This window comes from Pistacia vera, unplaced genomic scaffold (assembly GCF_008641045.1).
Source record: "Pistacia vera cultivar Batoury unplaced genomic scaffold, PisVer_v2 Contig201, whole genome shotgun sequence".
Classification (NCBI taxonomy): Eukaryota; Viridiplantae; Streptophyta; class Magnoliopsida; order Sapindales; family Anacardiaceae; genus Pistacia; species Pistacia vera.
In genome coordinates this window covers 12,936-36,040 of record NW_022196004.1, presented here as the reverse complement: position 1 = coordinate 36,040, position 23,105 = coordinate 12,936, and the positions used below count along the sequence as shown (strand labels likewise).

The 23,105-nt window shown below is 34.4% G+C and overlaps 2 protein-coding genes across 3 annotated transcripts; both read right to left on the bottom strand.

The window, feature by feature from the left end:
- Window positions 1-5,229: 5,229 nt before the first annotated feature.
- On the bottom strand, window positions 5,230-6,194 carry LOC116128676. Its single transcript, XM_031414434.1, has 2 exons — window positions 5,928-6,194; window positions 5,230-5,799 (listed from the first exon to the last, which is right to left on the bottom strand). The coding sequence occupies exons 1-2, from the start codon at window positions 6,192-6,194 to the stop codon at window positions 5,230-5,232; spliced, it is 837 nt and encodes a 278-aa protein (XP_031270294.1).
- A 2,162-nt stretch (window positions 6,195-8,356) lies between these two features.
- Window positions 8,357-11,038, bottom strand: LOC116128697 (tocopherol O-methyltransferase, chloroplastic-like). Of its 2 annotated transcripts, none has more exons than XM_031414452.1 (6): window positions 10,626-11,038; window positions 9,756-9,925; window positions 9,565-9,669; window positions 8,930-9,133; window positions 8,616-8,718; window positions 8,357-8,524 (listed from the first exon to the last, which is right to left on the bottom strand). In XM_031414452.1, exons 1-6 carry the CDS (start codon window positions 10,987-10,989, stop codon window positions 8,421-8,423), a joined length of 1,050 nt encoding a protein of 349 aa, XP_031270312.1. In that variant the 5' UTR covers window positions 10,990-11,038; the 3' UTR covers window positions 8,357-8,420. The 2 variants fall into 2 exon arrangements, with proteins under 2 accessions (XP_031270312.1, XP_031270313.1); XM_031414453.1 differs by having other exon boundaries at window positions 9,756-9,922.
- Window positions 11,039-23,105: the final 12,067 nt, after the last annotated feature.

Below are 23,105 nucleotides of genomic sequence, written 5' to 3'. Positions count from 1 at the left end.
ATCTGTTAGCTTTTGTTAGGAATAGAGGGACTTTGGGCTTCTACTATGTAAGTTAGAAAGGCTGTTCTGTTTTGGTCCTAGTTTGGGCTTTTTTTTGCTTGTATATTGGGGTTCTTTTTGTTCGGGCCTTGTTTTCTGTTAGGACTGTTGTAAAGGATGTACATCCTTAGCTTTAGGCTTTGCTTGTTGCTTCCTTGGGTCTATCCAAGGTAAGTGGGCTGTGGGGGTTTTCCTCCTTTCGTTGATTCTTTCGTTCCCCACCCCACCCCCCAACAAAGAAAAACAAAATTTCTTTAGTTTTAAGTATATACTTTGAGAGATGAACATTAGTCTAGTAGATGAGACTTTTCAATAAAAAGTTTAATTACCTTTGTTGTCTTATTTAAATGTTTTAGAAATAATATATATTGTTCTTCTTTGATTCATGAAAAAATTTAAATAACCATTCGTTTTTATTTTCATTTTTTACAAGTAAAAAATTAAGGACATGTAATTTTCTATAAATAAAAATAAAAATAATTTTTATTTTTATTCTTTTATACTTTGATTTTGTAAATAAATATTAATTAATTAACATAATTATTCTTTCAATTTTATAAATAAAATAATCAAATAATAATTCCTTTTTCTTTAATTTTTAAAATTTTTAAACAAACCATTTTTTCTATAAATAAATAATATCATTCCTTTTCTGTTTTATTTTTCATATACACCTATGAATAAAGAATGTAATTAGTTTGACATTTTTTTATTATTATTATGGGGTGTCTAGACCAGTTTACACGCATTTCAACTAACCTTTCGGTCTGGAATTGTCAACTGATAAAAGTCCCAATGACACCCATATTAGTATCGAGAGAGGCTCAAGCTCAAAAACTCATAAAACCTCATTTCACTCTTTACTATTAGCTTATGGTTTGTTTGATCAAAATTTATTGATGATTTAAACAATATAAAAATAAAAAGAATATTCTATTTAATTTTACTTTAAAAAAAAGGTCACATATAAGCCAGTTTTTTTAAGCTAAAACAATCATAATTTAAAATTTAAGCCAACATAAAATGTAATTTCTTAACTTTGTTGGGGAGCGTGGTCGTTTAATAGTTCAGGCTTGTTTGTTCTTTGTTAAGTATGACTAACAACTAATTAAGCTAAAAGAGCAAAATAGTAAAACAACGATCAGCCGCTAGAGAATTCAATAGTGCCTCGGCCCTCGCATGTGGTGAGTGAAATTAAAATAATACTAGATATAGAAAGAAATCTTAAAAAGATTTTTACACAAAGTGATGTGATAGAAAATGAATGAAATAATGAATATAAAAAGTCAAATTTATCATATTCACTCTTCCATTCATTTTTTGTCATGTACTTATATAAAAATCTTTATAAGATTTATTTATACATATAGTATTACTATGAAATAACCCACTATGAGGATTGGACTATTTGAAAAAAATAACCAAATCCCATGTTTGGGTGCATATGGGGGTGCATCATATTTTTCCACCCAAAGTTTGCCCTAATAAAATGACTACCTAAAAAGTTTCAAAACGACAATTATTCACTTACCATTAGTTTCTGTCCGTTAAGTTTAACTAGAGAAGGTAAAAAGAGAAGGATAAATGGTAAATTCAAAATCAGGTAAAAAATAATTATGCCACTTTACCCCTATATATAAATAAATAAATAAACCCTACTCCGATCTTCTTCATCTCGCCTCATCCCCTCTTCATCTTCTTCATCTCCCCCTCGTCCAAATTGCACTAGCCGGCATGATTCCAACCAAATAAATTCAATTTTTTCATTTTTTTCAAATTTTCAAATTTTCATGTGTTTTCTTTATTTGGTAAATTTGATAATATAATAAAAAGTTGATATGTGACGTTTGTGATTTTGGTTCTGCTGCTCTCGGGATCCTCTCCATGCCAAGCCATTCCGCCGAGTTGTCGAAAGCAAATGATCTCAAACGATTCAACAAAATACGAAGTACATGTTCGGTATATTGTTTTGATATATGTTAGTTTTGTTGAATTGGTGGCTACGTGGTAATAATTGTGATTTTGTCTTCGGTTTTGTCCGAGAGTGGTGGAAAAATGAGGGATGGGGGAGCAATTGGTTGAGGTGATTGTTTAGTTGAGACGGTAAGATAAATTTGATTATGGAGTTTAGATGGAGGATGAATTTGAATGTGGTGTTAGATGGGGGATGAATTTCAATTGTGTTTGAATTAATGGGAGGTGATTTTTTGGGCGAATCTGGATGAATTTGGGTTAGAGTTTGAATTAATGGGAGTTGCTAGTTTCCGCAATCTTGGTTGAATGAAAGGTTGCAGTAGTCATTCACTCGAATAGTTCATGAGCATCCCTTAGCACTGTTATTCCGATTTTACCAAATTTCTCCATCTGCAACTTTCGCTTCATCTCTTTAAGATGCAAATTTTGTACAATCTTTTTGTAAGATTTTGTGAAATCTGTTTTGAAAGACTTCTTTAAATTTTGTTGCAATAAACATTAAGTTTAACTTTTTTTATAATTTGATACTAATTTTTTATTAATTGAAGTTGTTTTAATAATGATGGGTTATGGATTAATTTAAATTAATGATGAATATTGAAGATTATTTTTAAAATTTATTATTAGATAATATTAATAAAGTTAAAAAGGATATTTCATTGGTCAATGCAGTCAAATTTTATAAATAAAAAATAAATCAAATAATAAATGGTATTTTCGTCTTTATAGTGAATACACTTTTACTAACAAATCAAGCCTGTGGGCGGGAAATTGTAGTTCTGAAATTTTTCAGGTATGACTTGTTATAGAGCAAATTTGGGTGGGAAGAATATATTTAGGATTGTACGACATAATCAATCCTGATCTTTTTGTTTATCCAAAATGATTGAGATAAGGAATTTCCTGAAGAGCCATAGGACTAATTATCTAAGTTCGGCTAACTTTTTATTATTTACATAGATATTATACTATAGTTCTATTTATAATTATAATTAATATAAATATATTTGTAAAAGTACTAATAAATATCTTATCCAGTGAATTTTTTCCTAAAATTATTCTCGCCAATTATAATTGTAATCGTTTAATAATAATATAATTAATAATAGTGGATCCGTTTGTTTTTTATTTTAGAGAGATTTTGGGAATAATATTAAATAGTTGAGTAGGGTTATTATTACGAGAATATGATTTGAAGAATATGTGTTGGGTAGAGTATTTTGACCTTATTATTTGTGTTGAATATTTGATTGATATATTTTTTTATAAATAATTTATTAATATAATATTTTGGTGTATTTTGTTAAAATAATGTATTATTATAACCTTAAAACTTATCAATTTACATTTTAATAATATTAAACATTTTATTGGTAATTTTGTAACCAGTAAATATTAAAAAACAAAAACTCATATTAATTTCAAGTACTAATCCAACTGTTTAAAATCATCACATTAATACATATATGACAAAAGTACTAATTATCAACCCTTATAATCGTTCTTACACGTATACTCCATTAACAACTACGACATGGTTCACTGTGCTGCCCACAGTGCAGTCGTTATGTTATCCCGTACAGTCGTCATATTGTCTATAATACCTTGTTGCGGTTGACTCGGTCCTTCTCCATTTCGACCATCTTCTGCCCCGTTTTGGCGATCACAATATACTTGTTTATTACCCGTATTTTCAGTATACTGTTCGAAGATAGGGTCCTCTATATTGTACATTCTGATAAAATTATGAAGTACACAACATGCCATAACAATCTTCCCTAGTTTGTCCAACGGGTAATTGCTCATTCTATTCGTAATACATAACCGTCTTTTCAAAACATCAAAGGTTCTCTCGACAACATTGCAGAGTGAAGCATGTCTGTAGTTAAAACAACTCTTGTGGCCCCCTTCGGTTACGGCGATAATCAGAAATATGGTAAGCCACTCGCCTATGAGGGGCGAGGAACCCCTCTCTATTTGGATAACCCGCATCAACCAAATAGTATTTCCCTGTAATAAAATCAGAATGTTATTTGAATTATAGGGCCTCAACAATGGAGCAAATATGCTATAATAAGTCAAGAAAATACTTATCTCTGGTGGAGAATGTGGAAATCTATAATTAGGATCATCAAGAATTGAATTTAAAACTCTTGAATTATGCGCAGATCCTTCCCATCCAGTAACGACATAAGTGAACATCATCTTAAAGTCGCATACAGCCATTACATTCTATGACAACATTCCTTTGCGATTCTAGTACCTATCGCTAAATTCATGTGGAACCGAAGCATATACATGTGTGCCATCAATGGCTCCAATATAGTCCTATCATCAAAATTGAATTTTACTCATATTAACTGACTATCAACATTAATAACACAATGATCTTAACTATCCACTAATAGAAAACATAATGAACCAGTACCTTAAAGAAAGGATAATATTTTCGGTTTGCTGATATTTCCCATGGAATATCACTGAAGTCAGGCGGTCTGATAAACTCTGTCTTCAACTCACATATCGCTTCGCAAATTGCACCAACATACCTAGAGATCGTCTCACATGAATGTTGGAAATCCTCCGTCATCGATCTGATTGTCTCATTTTTACCAACGATTGTTAGAAATATCATAACTTGTTCTTTCAAACTCGTCTTCCTAGTTGGTTGCAATTTGCCTTGCTGGACAAAATTTCACATAAGTATGTAAAACAGTCTTTGTCCATGCGGCACTTGTCAAAGATCCTGTCAGCATGACCATTGAGTACTTCCAACATGTACTCATGACCAGTTAATATGGATGTATGTCGTAGTTGACGCCCAGTTATTTCTAACACGGCAGCACCGCTGAGTGTAATGGCTATATTTGTCAGTATTTCTTCTTCGTCATCTTTAGAACGTCGTCTTCTTCTTGTACGGCTAGATGACGCCATTTACACCTGCACATTTGCAAAACATTGATCAACAATTAATAGTTGTTGTACTACTTAGCAAAATATAACAGTCAATATTTAATTCTAATGACAATCCAAAACTCATAAAACATGTAATCTCACATAAAATAGTAGCACAATTAATAAGTTCATACAGTAGCACACATTTGGGGACATTTTCAAATCAAGGTGCTGAACAGAAGTTTGGTTTAGCCATAAAAGGACAAATGCCCATTGACGCATACAAAAGTGTTGGCAAACACTTAGGACATACATTGTTATCTACAAATTGCGAAAGTCATTATACATCCAATTAGCCTTTTCCTCGAGCGAGAGTTTAACGAATATCTCCCGCCACCCTGGATTTTGATATAAGTACTTGACAACCGGCATGTAAAACTCTGTGGGTACTTGCATGACTATCATGATGTCAATACAATTGCTCATGGAAAACGGATCAGATGGACCACTAGTGTTCTCTTCATCTGTCTCATCTCCAATGCGATTGCTAGCCCTCGATCCTATAGTCCGCTTCTCCACAAGCTCATCCGTCAATCTACCAATGACATCCGCAAGTGATTGTCCCAAGTCGCTTATGTTCCTCCTATTTCTCGCTCTTCCATGGCCAGATGTGTTTGGCCGTTTTTCCCCTATCGTCCGGTTTAGATTAGGTTCAAAGTCGCTATCATCCATGGGAACCACGCCCTGATTGGAATAAGTGGAGGTCTCCACCGGTTGAGATGTCGATGTGTACGCATATCTCTCAGTGGTAGTTTGCTTCTCAAATATGATTTCATAAAGCTCATTTTGAGGAAGTCCCTTATGGTAGAATTGTTGCGCCAGTGGGTTTTGCTGGTAATGCAAAAGAATAATATATTAAAATTTGGTAGTCTGAAAAAAAAAATGCGTACAAGTACGGTGTCATTGATCAATATTAGTTGAAAAAGATGAAAATTTACCTTGACATATTCTTGCCAAACCTCTACGGGACACGTTGGACTTTGCAACTCATGATCCCATCCGAATCCCGTGTGTTGCAGCAATTTCCGCCATGCTTGATATACTCTTCGTAGGCGAAAGTACTTAGAGGTTAGTTGTGTGACGTTGAGTCTCCTCCTAGCCACTGATGATAAGTCTTCCAACATTTCCTGGTAATCTGCTGTTTTGATTGAAGTACCATGCAAAGTTTTTGCCCGCTCAGACAACAGGACCAGAAATTTGTGGGTCATCTCAGTGGACCAGGTCATAGTATCACTCATCTAAGGACAGTACGGTGAGAATGACAACTAACATTGGGACACCAGACGAATCACCAATCACATTACAAACAGACATACACACATGTAAACGTAATCAAGTAAACACAGATAAACTTATACCTCGTTCGATCCGACACTGCTTGAAGATGTCAATGCAGGGGAAGATACAGACAATGTCGACCAACATGGTGTATGAAGAACTCCAAGTCTGGAAAAACGTTGAAACTTTCACCTCTGCTGCAAGTAGTAATCAATCCTACGACATCGAGACAAATTATACTGACATCTGTGCATATGAGCGAAATTTGTTCTTACGATTAAAGAACGATGTCGAATCTACAAAACAAATATATCAGTTACTGAAATCCCAAAAAAATATTTCCAATAATCCAATAATTTTTTACTTCCAAAATTTATCCATTACATATAGCATATTACATACAGAACATATGAAGCTGCACAATATTTTGACACATGTGCTAAACACTATAAGCAATGTGGCACATGCTCTAACCGTTAAACCCCACAAACAAATCCACTAGATCCAAGTTTCTCATGTCCAAAAATCACTTTGAGTTCACCAATTATAAAACGCATTATTAAAGTCCAAATTAAAAGGAATAATAAAAGGAAAAAAAGAGTACTAACACAAAGCCAAAATTAAAATAAAAATCAAGACAATTGTGTTGGGTGTCTTGAAAACAAACACGCCACGGAAGCTGACAAACTCGATTCTCAAACTTCGCGGGTCTCTTTCCCTTCCCTGAATATCAAACAAATTCACGGGTACAACATATTTACAAACATGCAAAACAAAAAAAATCAACAGATTTACAAACTCGATTTGCAAACAAATGCATGCGCACATCTTTTGTCCAACAGATTTACAAACTTGCAAACCAAAAAAAAATCAAAAACACCTTTCCCGTTCACGGTGTTCCCTTCACGGAAGTAAGATCTTTCCCTTCATGGTGTTCATGGGTTTGTGGCGATCGGCGACGTCGGGGCTTCACAATGATAGATCTGCAACGTCGGTGGGTATTCATGGTGGGTTTGTCACGATTGACGACGGTGGATCATCATGAATGGTTTGTGATGATGGTGTTGTTTTGTGATTATGGTGGTAGTGGATGATGGTTTGATTTCGGTCGGTGTGTGTTGTGATGATGGCGGCAGATGGTGATGCGTGGTTGCAGTGGGGTGGTAATGCGATGATGGTGGAAGATGGTGATTGGTGGTGGCCATGCGGTTCTGTTGTGATGATGTTGGCAGATTGATTGGGTGGTGCTGTGGGGTGGTTTTCTGATTCAGGTGGCTGGTCGTTTGGCCAATGTGTTTTGTTTTGTATTTGCATGTGGAAGATTGTGTTGGAGAAGAATTTGTTGGAAGGGTAGCAAAATGGTTTGTGACGGTGGTGAAGCATTGAAGCAGTGAACCAAACTGAGAAAGTGAAATGGTGAAGCACTGAAGCAGTGAAGAAAAGTGAGAAAGTGAAATAAAAGCAAGATTGCAAACTGATTTCAACAGTGTATAAACTGTCAAGATACCTGTCAGGATTCTATTTTTAGGATTGCATTGTCTGAATAATAAGCCAAACGTTATTTGCAAACTCGGGTTGAGAATATGAATAAAAATATTGAACCAAATGCACCTAATATCTTGATTTTATTTTTACAAAAAAATTAATAATATTCTTTGTCTTTGAATTAATACATTTAAGCGATTGAAATTTGATGTAAGTTTTATGTCTTATGATTAATTGCTCAAATGGAATTTCATCTAAGTTTTGCCATTAAAATTAACAAAATGCATTATATATATATGGGGTATCCGGGCCAGCTTGCACACATCTCAATTAATTTTCGAAATCCATTGAATATCTTACAAACCTAAAAGACCAAATAAACCACAATGTAATTATGATAACTGATTCCAAAGTTTTAACCTAGTAACTCAAAAATGAGAACAAACCTCTTTAACTATTAAGCTAACCCTTTGAGGTTAATTGCATTTTCATATTCTACATTCAAATTGTTTTGATGTCAATAACTCAAAAATTAATTGAAAAATTATCCCTCAAAGAAATAGAGAAAATAATAATAGTAAAAGAAATATGTTTGGAAAAACTATTTATGAAATTCCTATATGGTCTTTTTATTAATGTTGTTACATTTTAAATTCCCCTATCAATGATATGACATCATCCTTCATCACTTACTCGGGCTTTCGACATGTGATAATTGCAAACTTTATTAAATCCTTCTTGTATCCTTCAATCATCAACGGCATTGCCAATGCTCCTTTTATGGTTTTTAATCCTGACCATTCAATTCAATCACTAGAATCATTTCTAAAGCATCACAATGAAATGAATCATAAGAGTTGCTGCAAAACAAAGTTAAACTTTACCACTACGCAACAGTGAAGTAAGGCCCTTCCATGTCAATGCTGAACGTATCACAGCTGGCCAGAATGGGGCAACATACTGAGACCAATCTTCTGCTTTTATATCCTGCCACTCAAATCATCATAATTCCATTTTTTTTTTTTTTTTTAATACAATATCATTAGGATGCATCATTTAAGTCATGAATCTTGAGAAAACCAATCATTTTTCATGTGGGTTTATTTATTCAAGTAAAAACTCATTTCAGTAGAGGATTTTTGGTCGTCTTTTTTCTTGAAGAATGCCCAAGCAAACAATAGGAAGTAATTGTGATTACCTGGAGAGAAAGAGATTCTAACAACTTGACATAATCAGCAGTAGAACACCAGGCTGGAAGATAATAAGCATCACATATCTTATTCAGTAGTTCTTCCTCCCATGGCTGCAAACTCTCCTCAGAAGGCCCAAGATCCCTGTGGCACCATGTCACTATTATTATTTTACCTCCTGGTGATGCAACTCTAGCCAACTCATTCACAAACTGCTTGTTTCAAAGACACAAGGACAAAATTCAGTAAAATATGCCACTATCTTATTCACTTCAACAAACCAAACTTAAAAAAAAAAAAAATGTACATTTATGGGGTCATCGTTTTACGATCAGGGACAGATCCAAGAAACTAACATATTATAAATTAGAAGTATATGAGTAAGTTCAAATTTGAAAACATTATTATAAATAAAACTTGGTCAAAACAAAAAAGCAAACCAAATTAATGAAGAAAAGTTTCTGATGGGGTCACCACTCACCAGCCCCCACTAATGAGTATATAGGTCTGTCCATGTTTATGACGACCGTATGCCGTTGCATATCCATTGGCAAAAGCCTTTTACAATGGATTGACAACGACAATCTACTAACGCAAAAGGTTTTTTTTTTTGTGTGTGACTAAAGAATATATGAAACAAAACCTTGGTTTTATCAGGCATGTGTTCACCACTCTCCATGGACCAAACAAGATCAAATTGGCCATCAGGAAAAGGTTGATCCAAAGCATCTGCAACTTGAAAGAAAACCTGCTAATTCTTCAAGTGTTACATCCACAAACACAAGCATGAAATTTATGTATAGAATGAAGAAAAATAATGGAAGTTATAGTTACCCTGTCAGCTAAGCCTTGAGCAGCAGCAAGTTCATTGCCTCTCTGAGCTTGAATAGGACTAAGAGTAATGCCTTTGCAATTAGCCCCATATTTCTTAGCTAAGTATCTAGAACTGCCCCCAATCCCGCACCCAACATCAACTACACTCTTTGGCCATTCGCTTGGATCTTCTGCATTTCAATTCAAATCAACTTTTACAATCTTTTATATCTTCAAAGAAAAACTCCAGTAGCTAATAACTTTAACCTGCAGCATCTCAAATTCTTGTTCATAGAAATCCAAATTTAATGCTCCCGGGCTATAAGTATTCTTATGAAGGTCATCTTAAAATGATGTTTAACACTTTCTTTTTTTAATTAGAAAAAAAGAAATCAAAAGTATAATTAAAAAAAATTTAAGATATCTATTTTAAAAATTAAAAACACAACAAACTTAGAAAACGTTAATTATAGTATTTCATATCATAAAAAATACATACATATATATATATCCTATTTTCACTAGAATTTTTCTCAGAAACAATTTCAAAAATTGAGAACACAAAATTAACCTTTTTATATTCAATTTCGGATTTATTTTTTAAATAAATACCTTAGCATCTGATTTTTCAAGAAAAAATTCTTATACAGAAGTACTTAAAAAACACTTATGAAAATGTTTAAATTACAAAAAAATAAATAAAAAATAAAAACTGTTTTATATAAAAATCTGCTACCGAAACGTCCTTCCGAAATATCTTATCCAAAGCACTTCACCAAATAAAAACTAACCATAAAATATATCCACTGTTAATGCTTATCTGTAATAATAACATCAATCATCAAAATCTGTTAAACCCTAAAGTTTAGAGGAAGATTAACTGAAACCGACCCGAAACGCCGGCGAACCGGAGCGCCTCCTCGATCATCCGGACCTGGGCGGCCCGGTGATCCGAAACCGAAACAGTGGAATCCGGATCGTAAAATCCGTGGTGCATGTGATGGCCCCATATATCTTCCCATAACTTAGACGACTCGTCGTAGAACTCAGCTATTCCTTGCTGCAACTCACGTGCGTCACTGGTAGTCGTCGCTGTCACGCGCGTCAGTAATCTGGAGAAGCTCACTGAAATTTGGAGTGCAGCTCGTGACGCCCACGTGGCGGTAGGAGGAGGAGGAGGGTGAAGTGTGGTTGGGCACGTGCGGGAAGGGAGGAGTGGGGACGGCGGCGGAGAAGAACGGAGCCACGTGGACATGGTTTCTTGGATGGAGTAAGTTTATGTTTGCGTGGACGGAGGAAGGATACAGGTGTAGTGAGTTTTGAGGAACCAATAAGTCGTCGGGAAATAAATACAACTAGTTTGAGGGCAGTGCGTTGCGCCGTTTGCTTTTGAAATTGGATTTCACTTATTGTTTATAATTTGGACTGTTTATTTATTTATGAATTTTATGTGAAAAAATAATATTTTATGGTATGTAATTCTCGATATATTGGATAATAAAATTAATAATTGTAATTTTTTTCATTATTACACATTTATACATACTTATTATTTAATCCAATTTGCTAAAATTAATTATAGTGGATATATACTGTCAAATATATTTAATTCAAAATGTTATTATTAATTATAGTCTTTTTTGAATTGGATATTTTTAAATTAACTTTAACTTGTTATTTTTTGGATGGGATAGTTAATGTTCTTTCAGTTGTTGGGCGAGGTTTTATTTCAACTTTTTTACTGTTGTATGAATTGTTTGGCTATGTTTTATTTCAAATTTGTTTACTATTTATTTAGGGTATTGTTTAATACATTGTCATCATCTCTACCTCACTGTCTTGTATTTGTTTTTTTGTTTCTTCCACTATTGTTTTTGTTTGTTTAAAGCTTCGGCAGTATCTAAACAATATTTTATAAAAATGTAAATAATATTTATTTCGTCCTTTTTTCTTTTTTTGTTTGTAACTCTTTGTTTTTGTTCTTTTTTTATTGTTTGATTTGTTTATCTGTGGTTTATATTATATTGTGTAGCTTTGTTTGATATACATTAGATAATGACAGTAAGGATTAAGTATTTGTTTGGGCTTTTACAGTTTTGCAAGTTTGATTTTTGAAATTTGATTGTAGCATGGAGATCTGAAATAAATGGTTGAAGAAAGTGAAGCTTTATTTGGTTTTTTTTATTGTTTGGTTATTGTACTATTGTTCATATTATATTGTAAAGCTGTTTTGGATATATAGCAGATAATGAGAGTGATGATTAAGGATATGTTTGGGCTTTTATAGTTTTGCAAGATTGATTTTATATTTGGCTTTTGTTTTTGTTATGGTATTGTTGATAGCATGTCAACCTCAAATCAAGCGTGAAGAAAGGAAAGCGCCCTGTTAATGTTAATCCTAGACGCTCTGTTCGTTTTCACGAAACAAATCTTGAAAAGTGAAATGAAGATATTAAGTGTCTTATTGATTCTGTTGTTATAGTGAAAGTGAAGAAGAAGATCAATGACTAGGATATGTGATTACGGAGAGTTCTCAATCCAATAGGAAAAACAAAACTCTGGAATAGAAAATTGATTACTTGATTGGACTAATAGAAAGTAAACAAAGCAAGCTTACTTCTCTTGATAATTCTTGTACTTGTGAATTCAAATACCGAAGTTTATATTTTAGTTCGTAGAAAGAGGTATTATCAGCATAATTGTAAAAGTATTATTTTTTATATGGATTTTCATTATTGTATTGATTTAATTGTTTTATTTTTTTATTTTTATTTTTTTTTTTTTGATGTTGTTTTGTTAAACAGATTGAAATTTTAACTCAAGAGAACCATAAACTTGCTTTAAAGCTGGAAAACTTGCTTGGTAAACTTGAAGTGGTATGTTTGTTATGACTTTATATTTATCTGATTTACTGAATTGTTTTTATTTGGGATTCATGTTTTTTTAATTAGGGACTACTTTATCCTTATACACAAGATTTTAAGACATTATTGCCCTTATGCTTCAACCAAATTGCCCAAGACCACAATCGGATCTAGCCACCATCACTGGCCGCCAGTCACTATCACTGGCAATCACCGAAACAATGCACGACCGCTCGGATCATGGATCTGGTCGTTTCTTTCTAGCCAAATCCATGGGGATTTGGTTAGTAACAACCAGATCGATGTATGGTCGGCCGACAGTCGTCTTGGTTGGTTAGGGGTGTTTTGATTGATATTTAAACTTTTTTATTGTGTTTGAAGTGTTTTAGCAAAATCTCAAATGTAAGGGATTAAAAAAATAATCCAAATAATAATAATATAATAATTATAATAATATTAAAAAAGAAAGGCAATTCGGTAATTTACAAAACATATCCACTAATTTATTCTTCCTAACCAAACTCATATGGCCATAGAAACGACCATCTTTGGCTATTTCCGGCCATGAATCTAGATCCATGGCAGAAAACGGCCAGATCTAACCATTCTTATGGCCATTTCACGACCACATTTAGCCATAGAAATGGCCAGATTTGGCTATTTTTGGCCATGAATCATAGATCCATGATTGAAAACGGTCTTACCGGCCAAATTTTGCAGGTCGTGCGCCAGTTACTGCCGTCAGCACCGACAATGATGGTTGGCTGCTAGCAATGGCTCTATCTTTCTATTAATATAACATACCCCATAATAAAATATTATATGAACCAAACGCACCCTTCATGTAATCTTTAAGGTAATCTATCTTTTTATTAATATAACATTTTCGATAATATAATATTTCCTAAACCAAACGCCCTCTACTATCTTTTCCATTCCTCTTCAGTAATTTTTGGGATTCGGGAAGTTAAAATTTTCAAAACAACACAAAAAAACTTTCAATTTTGCATTTTGGGAAACTTATAATTTTACCAAAAACTTTTGAATACTTACAGCATCTCCAATAGTGCTCTTTATTTTGAAGAGCATCTTTCATATAAATAAAGAACATCTTCATTAATTTTTAAATATAAAGAACACAATTTTTATTTAAATCCAATAGATTTTTTAAATTTAATGAAGATGCTCTTTATTTTTAAGAAAGAGACTTAATGAAGAGATAATTAATAAATAAAATACATAAGAACTTGTAGTTCATTAATTAAAATTAGGATAAAGAGTGAAATTTGACTCTCTAAATGTGGAGAGTCAAACTTATTATCTAATTTATATTTTAAAGATAAAGAGTCTGTTAGACTCTTATTTTTATGGATAGACTCTATATAATAAAGAGTTTGGGTCATATAAAGAGTCATTTGGAGATGCTGTTACAATACTAAATATAAAATTTGAAGTAAGTTCAATTGTCCCTGTTTTTTTATACAAGTTTTGGCAAAAATTTGTGTCCATTAAATCAAACTTTCAACATCAAAGTTTAGATATTATTTATATAAAAAAATAAAAAAGCAAAAATGAAACAAATTTTTTTGTGATTTTGTGATTTTATTTTTTAACAAGATTCAATTGAACATGCAAGGATATAATTCTTTATTAGATTTTATGAGAAGAGTATTATTTTATCATCTTGTAAAATGGAAGTTTTATGTATATATAACAAACATTATATAAATCAAGATTTGATTCAATAGAAAAATATTATCAAAAATAAAAATTGCTCACAACCTATAAGAAATATTCCTGATCAAAATATTTCTTTTAAATTCATTTTTTCTCAATAAGTCAACAAAAAAAAAAATTGTCTTAGTTTTATTTTTCATTGTCATTTAAAATTTGTAGATTGAGCTTATTATAATAATTATTTTATTAAATATAATTAAAAAAATCCTGGGCCACAACTCTACTTTTTCTTGCCATTTTTCACCTGAAATATTTGACTATAATTGGATGCTGCAATAATACTAATACTACTCATCTTAAAATTTATCACAAATTTTAAATCCTGAGTGACATGTCATTATATAGGACATTGCAATATATATAAAGTAATGACAATACCTATATGATGACACATATTTAAGATTGTGAAATTTGGGACAATAAGTGTTACTCTTAGATGTTGTTATCTGCTTATGTCTTAGTTCTTTTATTTTTTGTTCTGTTATGTGATAGGTGACCTTAAGATTCGAATCCAAAAATCATAAGAACTCAATAGAAGAAATAAACCTCTTTGACCGTTGGACTAATCTTTTAATGTTAACTCTCAATGATTAACAAAAATTAAGATTCGAAGCCAAAAATCATAAAAACTCAATGGAAAAAATAAACGTCTTTAACTGTCGGACTAATCTTTTAATGTTAACTCTCAATGATTAACAAAAAGCCCTTCCCCATCATAACCATTAACTGATTGATAATGAAAAGAATAAGAGAGAGCGACATTTTCCCACCTACCCAAAGAATAATATAAAAGTGATAATAAATAATAATATCTTATCAAAACGTCATTTGCTGAAAAGATTTAAAACACGCTCACATTTTTGGACTAACTATAGTAATACTTTTATTAAATATTAGTAATAAGCCAAAGCCTAACGGCACCTAAAGAAACAACTACATTGGGAAATGAAATCACGCTTTTTATAGTATGCAAAGCAGATCCAAGTTACCGCATTTCATAACATTTTTATTCACATTTTCAAGAGCCTTTTATAAAATATTTATTGAGTTTTCATGTACACAATCTTTTTTTTTTTTTTCTTGTTGATGTTGGATTTTAACACTAATAACCTCGCATCTGTAAAGTGCTAAGAAAGCCTTAGAAATCACACGTGATTAATTGAAAGATTTGATTAAAAGTTAATGTTTTTACAGTAGCATGCAAAGACTTAATATAAAAGAGATGATGAATTTTTTTATAGTAGTTCGGATGCTTAAAGCGATTCTTACGTCCACTGTTTTCTTTTATATGAGTGTTCTTGGTGATTAACCAAGTTACAAGAGTTCGCGAATAGTGAACTAAATTACAAGTGCTTGGTATTCAAAGAGAATGCTAAGTCAATCTATTTCCCGTACAATATCTTTACTATGTGTTTTCTTGAATTCAGAGAGTCTGATCTCGATTTTGTGAGGAGGAGCCCCCTATTTATAGCCGCTGAGTTCAGGATAATGATTACAAGTCCGTAAGTAGGTAGGTGCCCTACAAGTCCTTCCTAGCCTCCCATTGGTTGATAACTTAGGAAATATTCTTAAATTAACTTGGGCTTGGACGGGTGTGCGAACCAAATTCATTTACCGACAAAACTTGAGTCGGTTGGGTTGGTGATAGCTATATTCTTTCTGTCTTAGGGTGATGTGGCAGATTATGTACAGCGCAAAGCCATCCTGAATTTTGATTGGTGTTTGTTGATGTAAGATTACGTCAGTCCTGATTTTTTAGGCATAACATAAGCTCTCCAATTCTTGAGATTCAAGGAATTGGATCTTGGGAACTTCATGATTATGCCATGACTTGACTTGGTCCATAAATGCTTGCTGGAGCTGAGAGCCGAGATGTAATCATATCGTTACAGACGACCTGAAGTTGACAGCTTGATCTGATTTTTGAAATTATGTCTTGCCTTGCAAACTAAAGGCAGGTTGTGAATTATGACTTGCGAGTAACAAAGACGACCTAGCGTGATCGCTTATTGAGATCTATAGACCTCAGCTTGATCTTGCCTTGAGACATCAAAGAATGTTTTGAACTCTAACTATCATTCACGACCTTAAAACACTTAGAATAATCTATGGTTGAAGATTTTGAACCATCTTGTTTGGTGTTCGTATTTGAAATGTTGAACAAATGTCTCTTTTGAACAACCTCTTCAAATGTTATTTGTTGCATTTGACAGCTGGCTCAGTCAATAAAGTAATCTTTATCTGATAGACGTGTCATTATGCGTAATAAGTGTCAGCCATGAACATTAAATGCAAGCCATGTTGAAACAACAGTCCCTTTTGGCGCATTAAATGCGGATGAGATAATTATGTCGGCGATTGACATTCTCAATAAAGGGTAATGTCGAATGGTTTCTGCCAGGCGTGGGAGTTACTCTTCCCATGGATCAATTACACGTGGTCGCGATCTTCAGTCAAGAATGAATTCCTACCCAAACGTCGCTTATAAAGAAGTTGTAGCGTCGTCTTCTTCATTATAAAACCCTAACTTTGCCCTAACTTTTTAGAGAACTCAAATTTTTCAGAGAAAAAAATATCATTTTCTTGCTCTCAATTTTTTTTTTTTTCTCCCTTCACCAGTTCATGCAAACCCAATGCTATGTCAGAACACCCATTTCAGGCAATCGAGAGGTAGAGAAATTTCTTCCTTTTTCTCCTTTTCACATTCCTGAAAATTTTTTATAGTTATGGTAGTTATGGGTATCTAGAAGGTTTAGGAAAGAAACACTTTTGGGTAGTGTTCGAAGAAACACTTGGAAGGCTTAAAAACTTAGGATAAATAGTCTTGGAAGACTGTTTTTAGGAGTTTTAGGGTTTAGAAGTCTAACGGCCATGGTAGAAACCATAGAAATTTCCTCCACGTCTTCTAAGTCGTTGTCTGAGGTAGATTTTTTAGAGTTTGAGTCTCCCCTCAATGTTGTACCTTTACAGACACTGGAGCCGGTGGAGATCCCTAAAATGAAAAGAACTGGCGGTGAAAGCTCACAAGTTCCAAGTACCTCTACAGGACCCAAAAAGTTGATTAGGTCAACTGCCACACTGGAAGAAATTCAGAAGGCGTTGGACCAATACGCAATCTCAATAGACGTATACCGAAAGAAGACATACACTGCTTAGGTTTCTCTCAAGGGAATGGCTGCGATCTTCAAAGCAATTTTCAAATGTGGAGTGAGAATTCCCTTCCACCCCTACATTAGGTCGATTCTCGACCATTTCCAGGTTGCACCATTCTAGCAGATGCCGAACGCATATGTGATAGCAATTGTCATGTATATATTGTTTTGCGAGCACAAACTCGGAGAGCCAACGACGTTGGAACTCATTTGCTCCTATATTTTGAAGAAGAGTAAAGATAAGGACTTGTACTACCTCTCTAAGTGACCAATGATCGATAGATGAATATTTGGTTATCCCAATAACGTGGGAGCTTACAAAACCAAATACTTTTTCTTTAAGTACAATGGTGTCTGTAAATTTCAGGAACCGAGTAGGTTTTTCTTTTCAATTTTAGGTCTTTTGCCTCTTTTTACTTGTTCTTTTTTCAAAATATAAGCTAACAAACTCTTTTCTTATGTAGAAAACAAAACGACCAAATTGTAGTTGTTGACTGATCACATCCGCATTCAAGCATTTAGCCAACTTTCCATGGAAGTCGTGACGTGAAGCTGCTGGTGACGATAGAAAGTCTTTGGAAGTACTGATTCTTCCCCTTAAAAGCATACCTAGACGGTTCAGCTCATAAGTTTTTCCTCAATTGAAAAACCCAAGTCTTTTGAATATTTAAACTCTATCTACTAATCATTTTTTATGCCATGCAGTAGCCATGCAGCCGAAGAATCCAAAGGATCTTGTGGGAATAACCTTCCCTAGGTTGAATCCAGGATCCCAAGTTGGAACGACTTCAAACAGTGTCCTTATAACGGGGACCCAACCTATTGCTGAAAGGTGACCAGTTGTGAAGCGACGTGAAGAAGCTCCCTAGCTTGCTACTGCACATCTGATGAAGAAGAAGATGATGGGCACGAAGAGGAGGAAGACTATAACAGAAGAAGTATCTGAGTCTGAGTCAAACAACTTTGGGATACTGCCAGGCGGGATATAGCCTACCCAATTTCCTACTTTAAAGGCCCCTTTGAAAGATGTGTCGGAGTCATCCCAAAGGAAGGAAGGTGAGGCCACTCAAGGAAAAGCTAGCCAAGAATAGATCGAGGAGATTCCCAACATGAGAGGTCAAGACATGTTTGTCTTAGACCTCTTTGGGCAGCTTCCAGATCACCTAATGCTGGTGATCTTCACACTACTTGAGTGCCAACTAGAGTCGACCTTTGAAAGGTACATCGCCTCTAGACCTTCCGACCTTCTAGTCATTGCACTCCAACTGTAGAGCTAAGTTAAGCAAATCTTCTATTTGCAGTCTCTTCAATGCTAATCGAGTTCCATAGTTTTCTTAAAAAAAAAAAAAAAAAAAAAAACTAACTCTTAATCACTTTCCTTTGTAGTCTGTGCTCGCCCTGAACATCACGCATAACAAAATGAAGATCAACTCTGAAGGAAAGCTCCATGAAATGAAGGAGGAGATCATCAAATTGAGGTAGGCCTTTGCGGATTCTAACGAAGCTGCAAGTGATGCATAGCTTCAGGCGAGAACACTCTTAGAAGAAAAGGACTCTACTCTCTGAACAATTTAGTTCCCGAAGCAAGAGCTTCTAAAGAAGGATGATCAAGTCAAAGAGCTTCAGATGACAGTGGCGAGGCTCACTAAAGATCTGAGCTCGCGAGAGCATGAGCTTCGAGAAAGAAGCAGAGAGCTTCAAGAGAGCTTGAATCGCAAGAAGGAGACAAAAGAATCTTGAGCTACTTTGTGGGTGAACACAGAGAAGAAAATGAAAGCCAAAGACATAGATCTCAAGATGTCTCATGGGCAGATCAACTCATTGACTGAGCAAATGCGGCAGCTTAATGCCAAGGTGGAAAGGAAAGATGGGCACTAGTTGCTACAAATTATTCATAGCTTGCAAGTGAACAATCCAGACATGGATCTTTCGAGCCTCCCTGAAGAATATCAGGTAGCTCTTGTATCGATGCAGTCATGTGAAGAGCAAGAAGATCAAGAGACTGCCCAGGACGAGGATCAACAAGAAAAAGAGAATCTTGAAGACTAAGCTACTGATCCTGAGATCGTAACAGCTAAAGTTAGGGATTCTGAAGTTCAAGAGAAGTGATCAAACTCCCGCCTGCCTGCCCTCGAAGAACCTCTTTTATTTCTTTTTTCTTTTGATGAAGCTCTCTGATCATCTATGTACATATTTTCACTATATAAATAGACTTTTGTCATTTGCGATAGCACTTTTATAATTTAAGTACTTCACGAAATGAATACAACTTTTGCAATTGCATAACTTGTAAAACATTGTAAATAACAAGATTATTAAAAAAACTTGATATTACGACACAAGAGAGTAGAAGAGTCGGATGCCTATAGGTCAGGACCTCAGGGACCCCAGGAGGAATCAGATGTCGAAAATCAAAATGTTGAGGAAAGACCAATGAGTGAACAAAATGTAGGGCTCCAAGGTGATAGGGATAACATGGAGCAGACTATGGATAGGCTAGTTCAACTAATGACTAGGGTAGTGCAGGATAGGATGCCTGGACGTCAAGGAGAAGGAAAAACTATAGAGAGAGCGAGAAAATTAGGGGCAATAGACTTTGAGGGGACGGGAGATCCCACAGATGCCGACTCCTGGATGGATCAATTAGAACAAGTATTTGGGATGATGGAGTGTACTGATGACCAAAAACTACGGTTTGCTACCTTTCTACTTAAAGGTAGGGCTCGTCATTGGTGGAGATCAGTACAACCTAGCTATGGGGATCCCACATAATACTTGGGCCATTTTTCGTCGGTTTCTTCGATCATTATTTTCCTATGTGTATCAGGTGCTAAGCAGAGTAGTTTTATCAGACTAACACGGAAATATGTCAGTGGAGGATATTTGTAAGTTTATTGAGTTATCCCGTTTTGCCCCACTTATACTGGAGATGAGAGAGCAAATGTAGGAGATTGGAGCAGGGCCTTAGAGTAGGATCAGAACAATAGTGGCCTCACACTGCTCTCAGAGTTTGGGAAATTGACAGAGATAGCTAGAGAGTTGGAGTAATTTGGGAGAGTTTGAGAAGAGAGAGCCACGAAGACAGAAACGTAGTAACCGTGAGTGGGTAGTTGAGACCTAATAATAGGAATCAGAAAAGAGATGGTAGTTTTTCTGGGACTTCTAATAGTCCAGGACAATCAGAGACAGGTCTGGGGTCATTTGCAGTGGGTAGTGATAATGGAATAGAAGGTTCCAAGATAGTAGACACCGATTTCGGTAGTAGTGGGATCACGAGTACAATGCAACGAGTGTGGGAGATTTCATTCTGGACAGTGTCGGGAAGTTCCTCAGGTTGTTATCATTGTGGGCAAAGGCCATCTTAAGAGAATTGTCCTATTCTGACTCAAGGTGGTAGTGTCACTCAAGCCCGTTCAGGAGAGGTTCAGGTTCAGGGGCACAGGGCAGATTGCATAGTAGTAGTGGGCAACCAAAAGGTTAGGCGACCCCAAACTCAGCCCGTGTGTTCGCCTTGACACAACAAATGCACAAGCCACTCCGATGTGGACACGGTATGTTCTAACTTTGCGGTGAGAATCGTAATTTGATTAATCCTAATTTTACACATTCGATTGTTTTCTAACATGCCAACCGAGAGTTGAGATTCTTTGGTTGTAGATTGATGGTAGTCACCCTATAGGAAACTCTTTATTAATGAAGGTGTGTACTAGAGAATGTGTTGCTAGACTTATAAAAGGACCCATATCCGTGTATTACTCATAGTAAATTTCGAGGACGAAATTTTATTAAGGGGGGAAAGTTGTAAACCCCATTCTAATATATATATATATTCCCTTTGGTTTTGTTTATAAAGGGACTTTTCTGTCAATTTAAAGTTTGGTTAGTGGTGAAAATGAAGAAATGGAAACTGTTGGGTTTGCATGTAGCAAGGGCACAAAATCTGGATGTTTTTGTAAGGAAAAGATGATGTGGCAGGGTTATATTAATTAAGAGAAATTGGGGGCTGTTGTAAGAAAAAATTGTTTTATATAATTTGGGTCGCTCACCCAAATGAAGAAGAAGAGGTGGGGAGAAGAAACCGAGAAAAGAAAGAAGAGAGAAAGGAAGAGAGAGAAGGGAGAAAAGAAGAGAGAAAAGAAGGAAGAAGGAAGACAGACGTCGCGCAGGAGGAAGGGAAAGAAAAAGATAAATGAGAGAAAGAAGTGAGGTGAGAGAAGGATGGTGCTTGGGGCAGCTGGGTATTTCGGGTTGAGCTAATTTTTTAGTGTGAGTGGATCAAATGAAAGTTTTCTTAAAAAATTCAGATTTATGTTTGCATGTTAAATATAGTTGGCCATTTTTGCTTTTTGATGAGTTTTGAGCTGAATTTGAAGCTTGCCGACTGGCTTTCCTTTCCATGCTTTTGGATAAATGTTTGGTTGGTTTTTGGTGCTTAAAATGGTGTGTATTTTGCTTGCATGTGTTCGGCTGAACATAGAAAGAGTGATACTGCATCAGATCTGGTCTTGTGTTGCATTCATTAGATCTTTCTTAAAAGCTTAAGACTTATGTCTGCATGTTATGTTTTGATGATTTTTTGGATTATATGTGAAGTTTGTGTGAGTTGCTTGTTCTCCCAGCTTCGGCTGGATTTGGGATATATTTTATTGTAGAATTGCTTTAAATTGTTTTCTTAATGATGTGTATTAGGTTGGGCAGTGTGTTGGTAAGTTGCTGGGATTTTGTTAATAAGATAAAATATGTTTATGAACAACTACGTTTGAATGCTATTTGTTGTATGAGTAATAGTTTATAGAAAGTCTGAAATAGTAAGTCTTGAAAGTCAAAAAAAAAAAAGGTATTCTCATTTTTGATTGATGACTTCCTTTGGATTAATGGTTTCTTTTATATATATATATATATATTTGCTATAACCCTTTGTTTTGTACGGATTAAATGTTTTTTTTGGTGATCATAAAATCTGGGTTTCTAATTATATTGATAACTTCCTAATTTGGTAAAGGTTTCATGGTTGTGACGTCTTTTTTTGGGGAAGGTAGAGTTAATGAGTATTGAAAAGGGCTAAACTGTCAGTTTTGAAACATTTTTTTTTACAGTTTTAATTTTTCACCCATGTATGGATAATTCATGTTAAAGGAAATGTTACAGAGCTTGGAAATGGTTGAACTGCATATGAGTTGAGATTTGTGATGTTTAGAGATTTCTGTATATTATAAATGTGGTGAATTTGTTAGTTTTGAGAATATGTTTTAAAAACTTGCATTTTACCCCCTATTTCCATGAAATCTCATATGTTGGCATGATTACCTATATGAATATTATTATTATATTATTATTATTATTATTATTGCTCTCGGTTTAATTTCATTAAACGTGTTATATGAGTTTTGACTTTTAAAAGTGATATTTGCTTATGATTTGTATCGGTTATATGCTAAGATCATGTGATGTTGAAGTAATTTTAATCTGGGTTATACCGTCGTTTTGAAACATGTTTAGAAAATTGCAGTTTCACCCCTATGCGATTTCTAAATATTATGTCAATATGTATGATTATAAGCACAACGTAATATACTCTTGACTTACATGTTATATGAGTATGCATGAGTTGTTTGTGT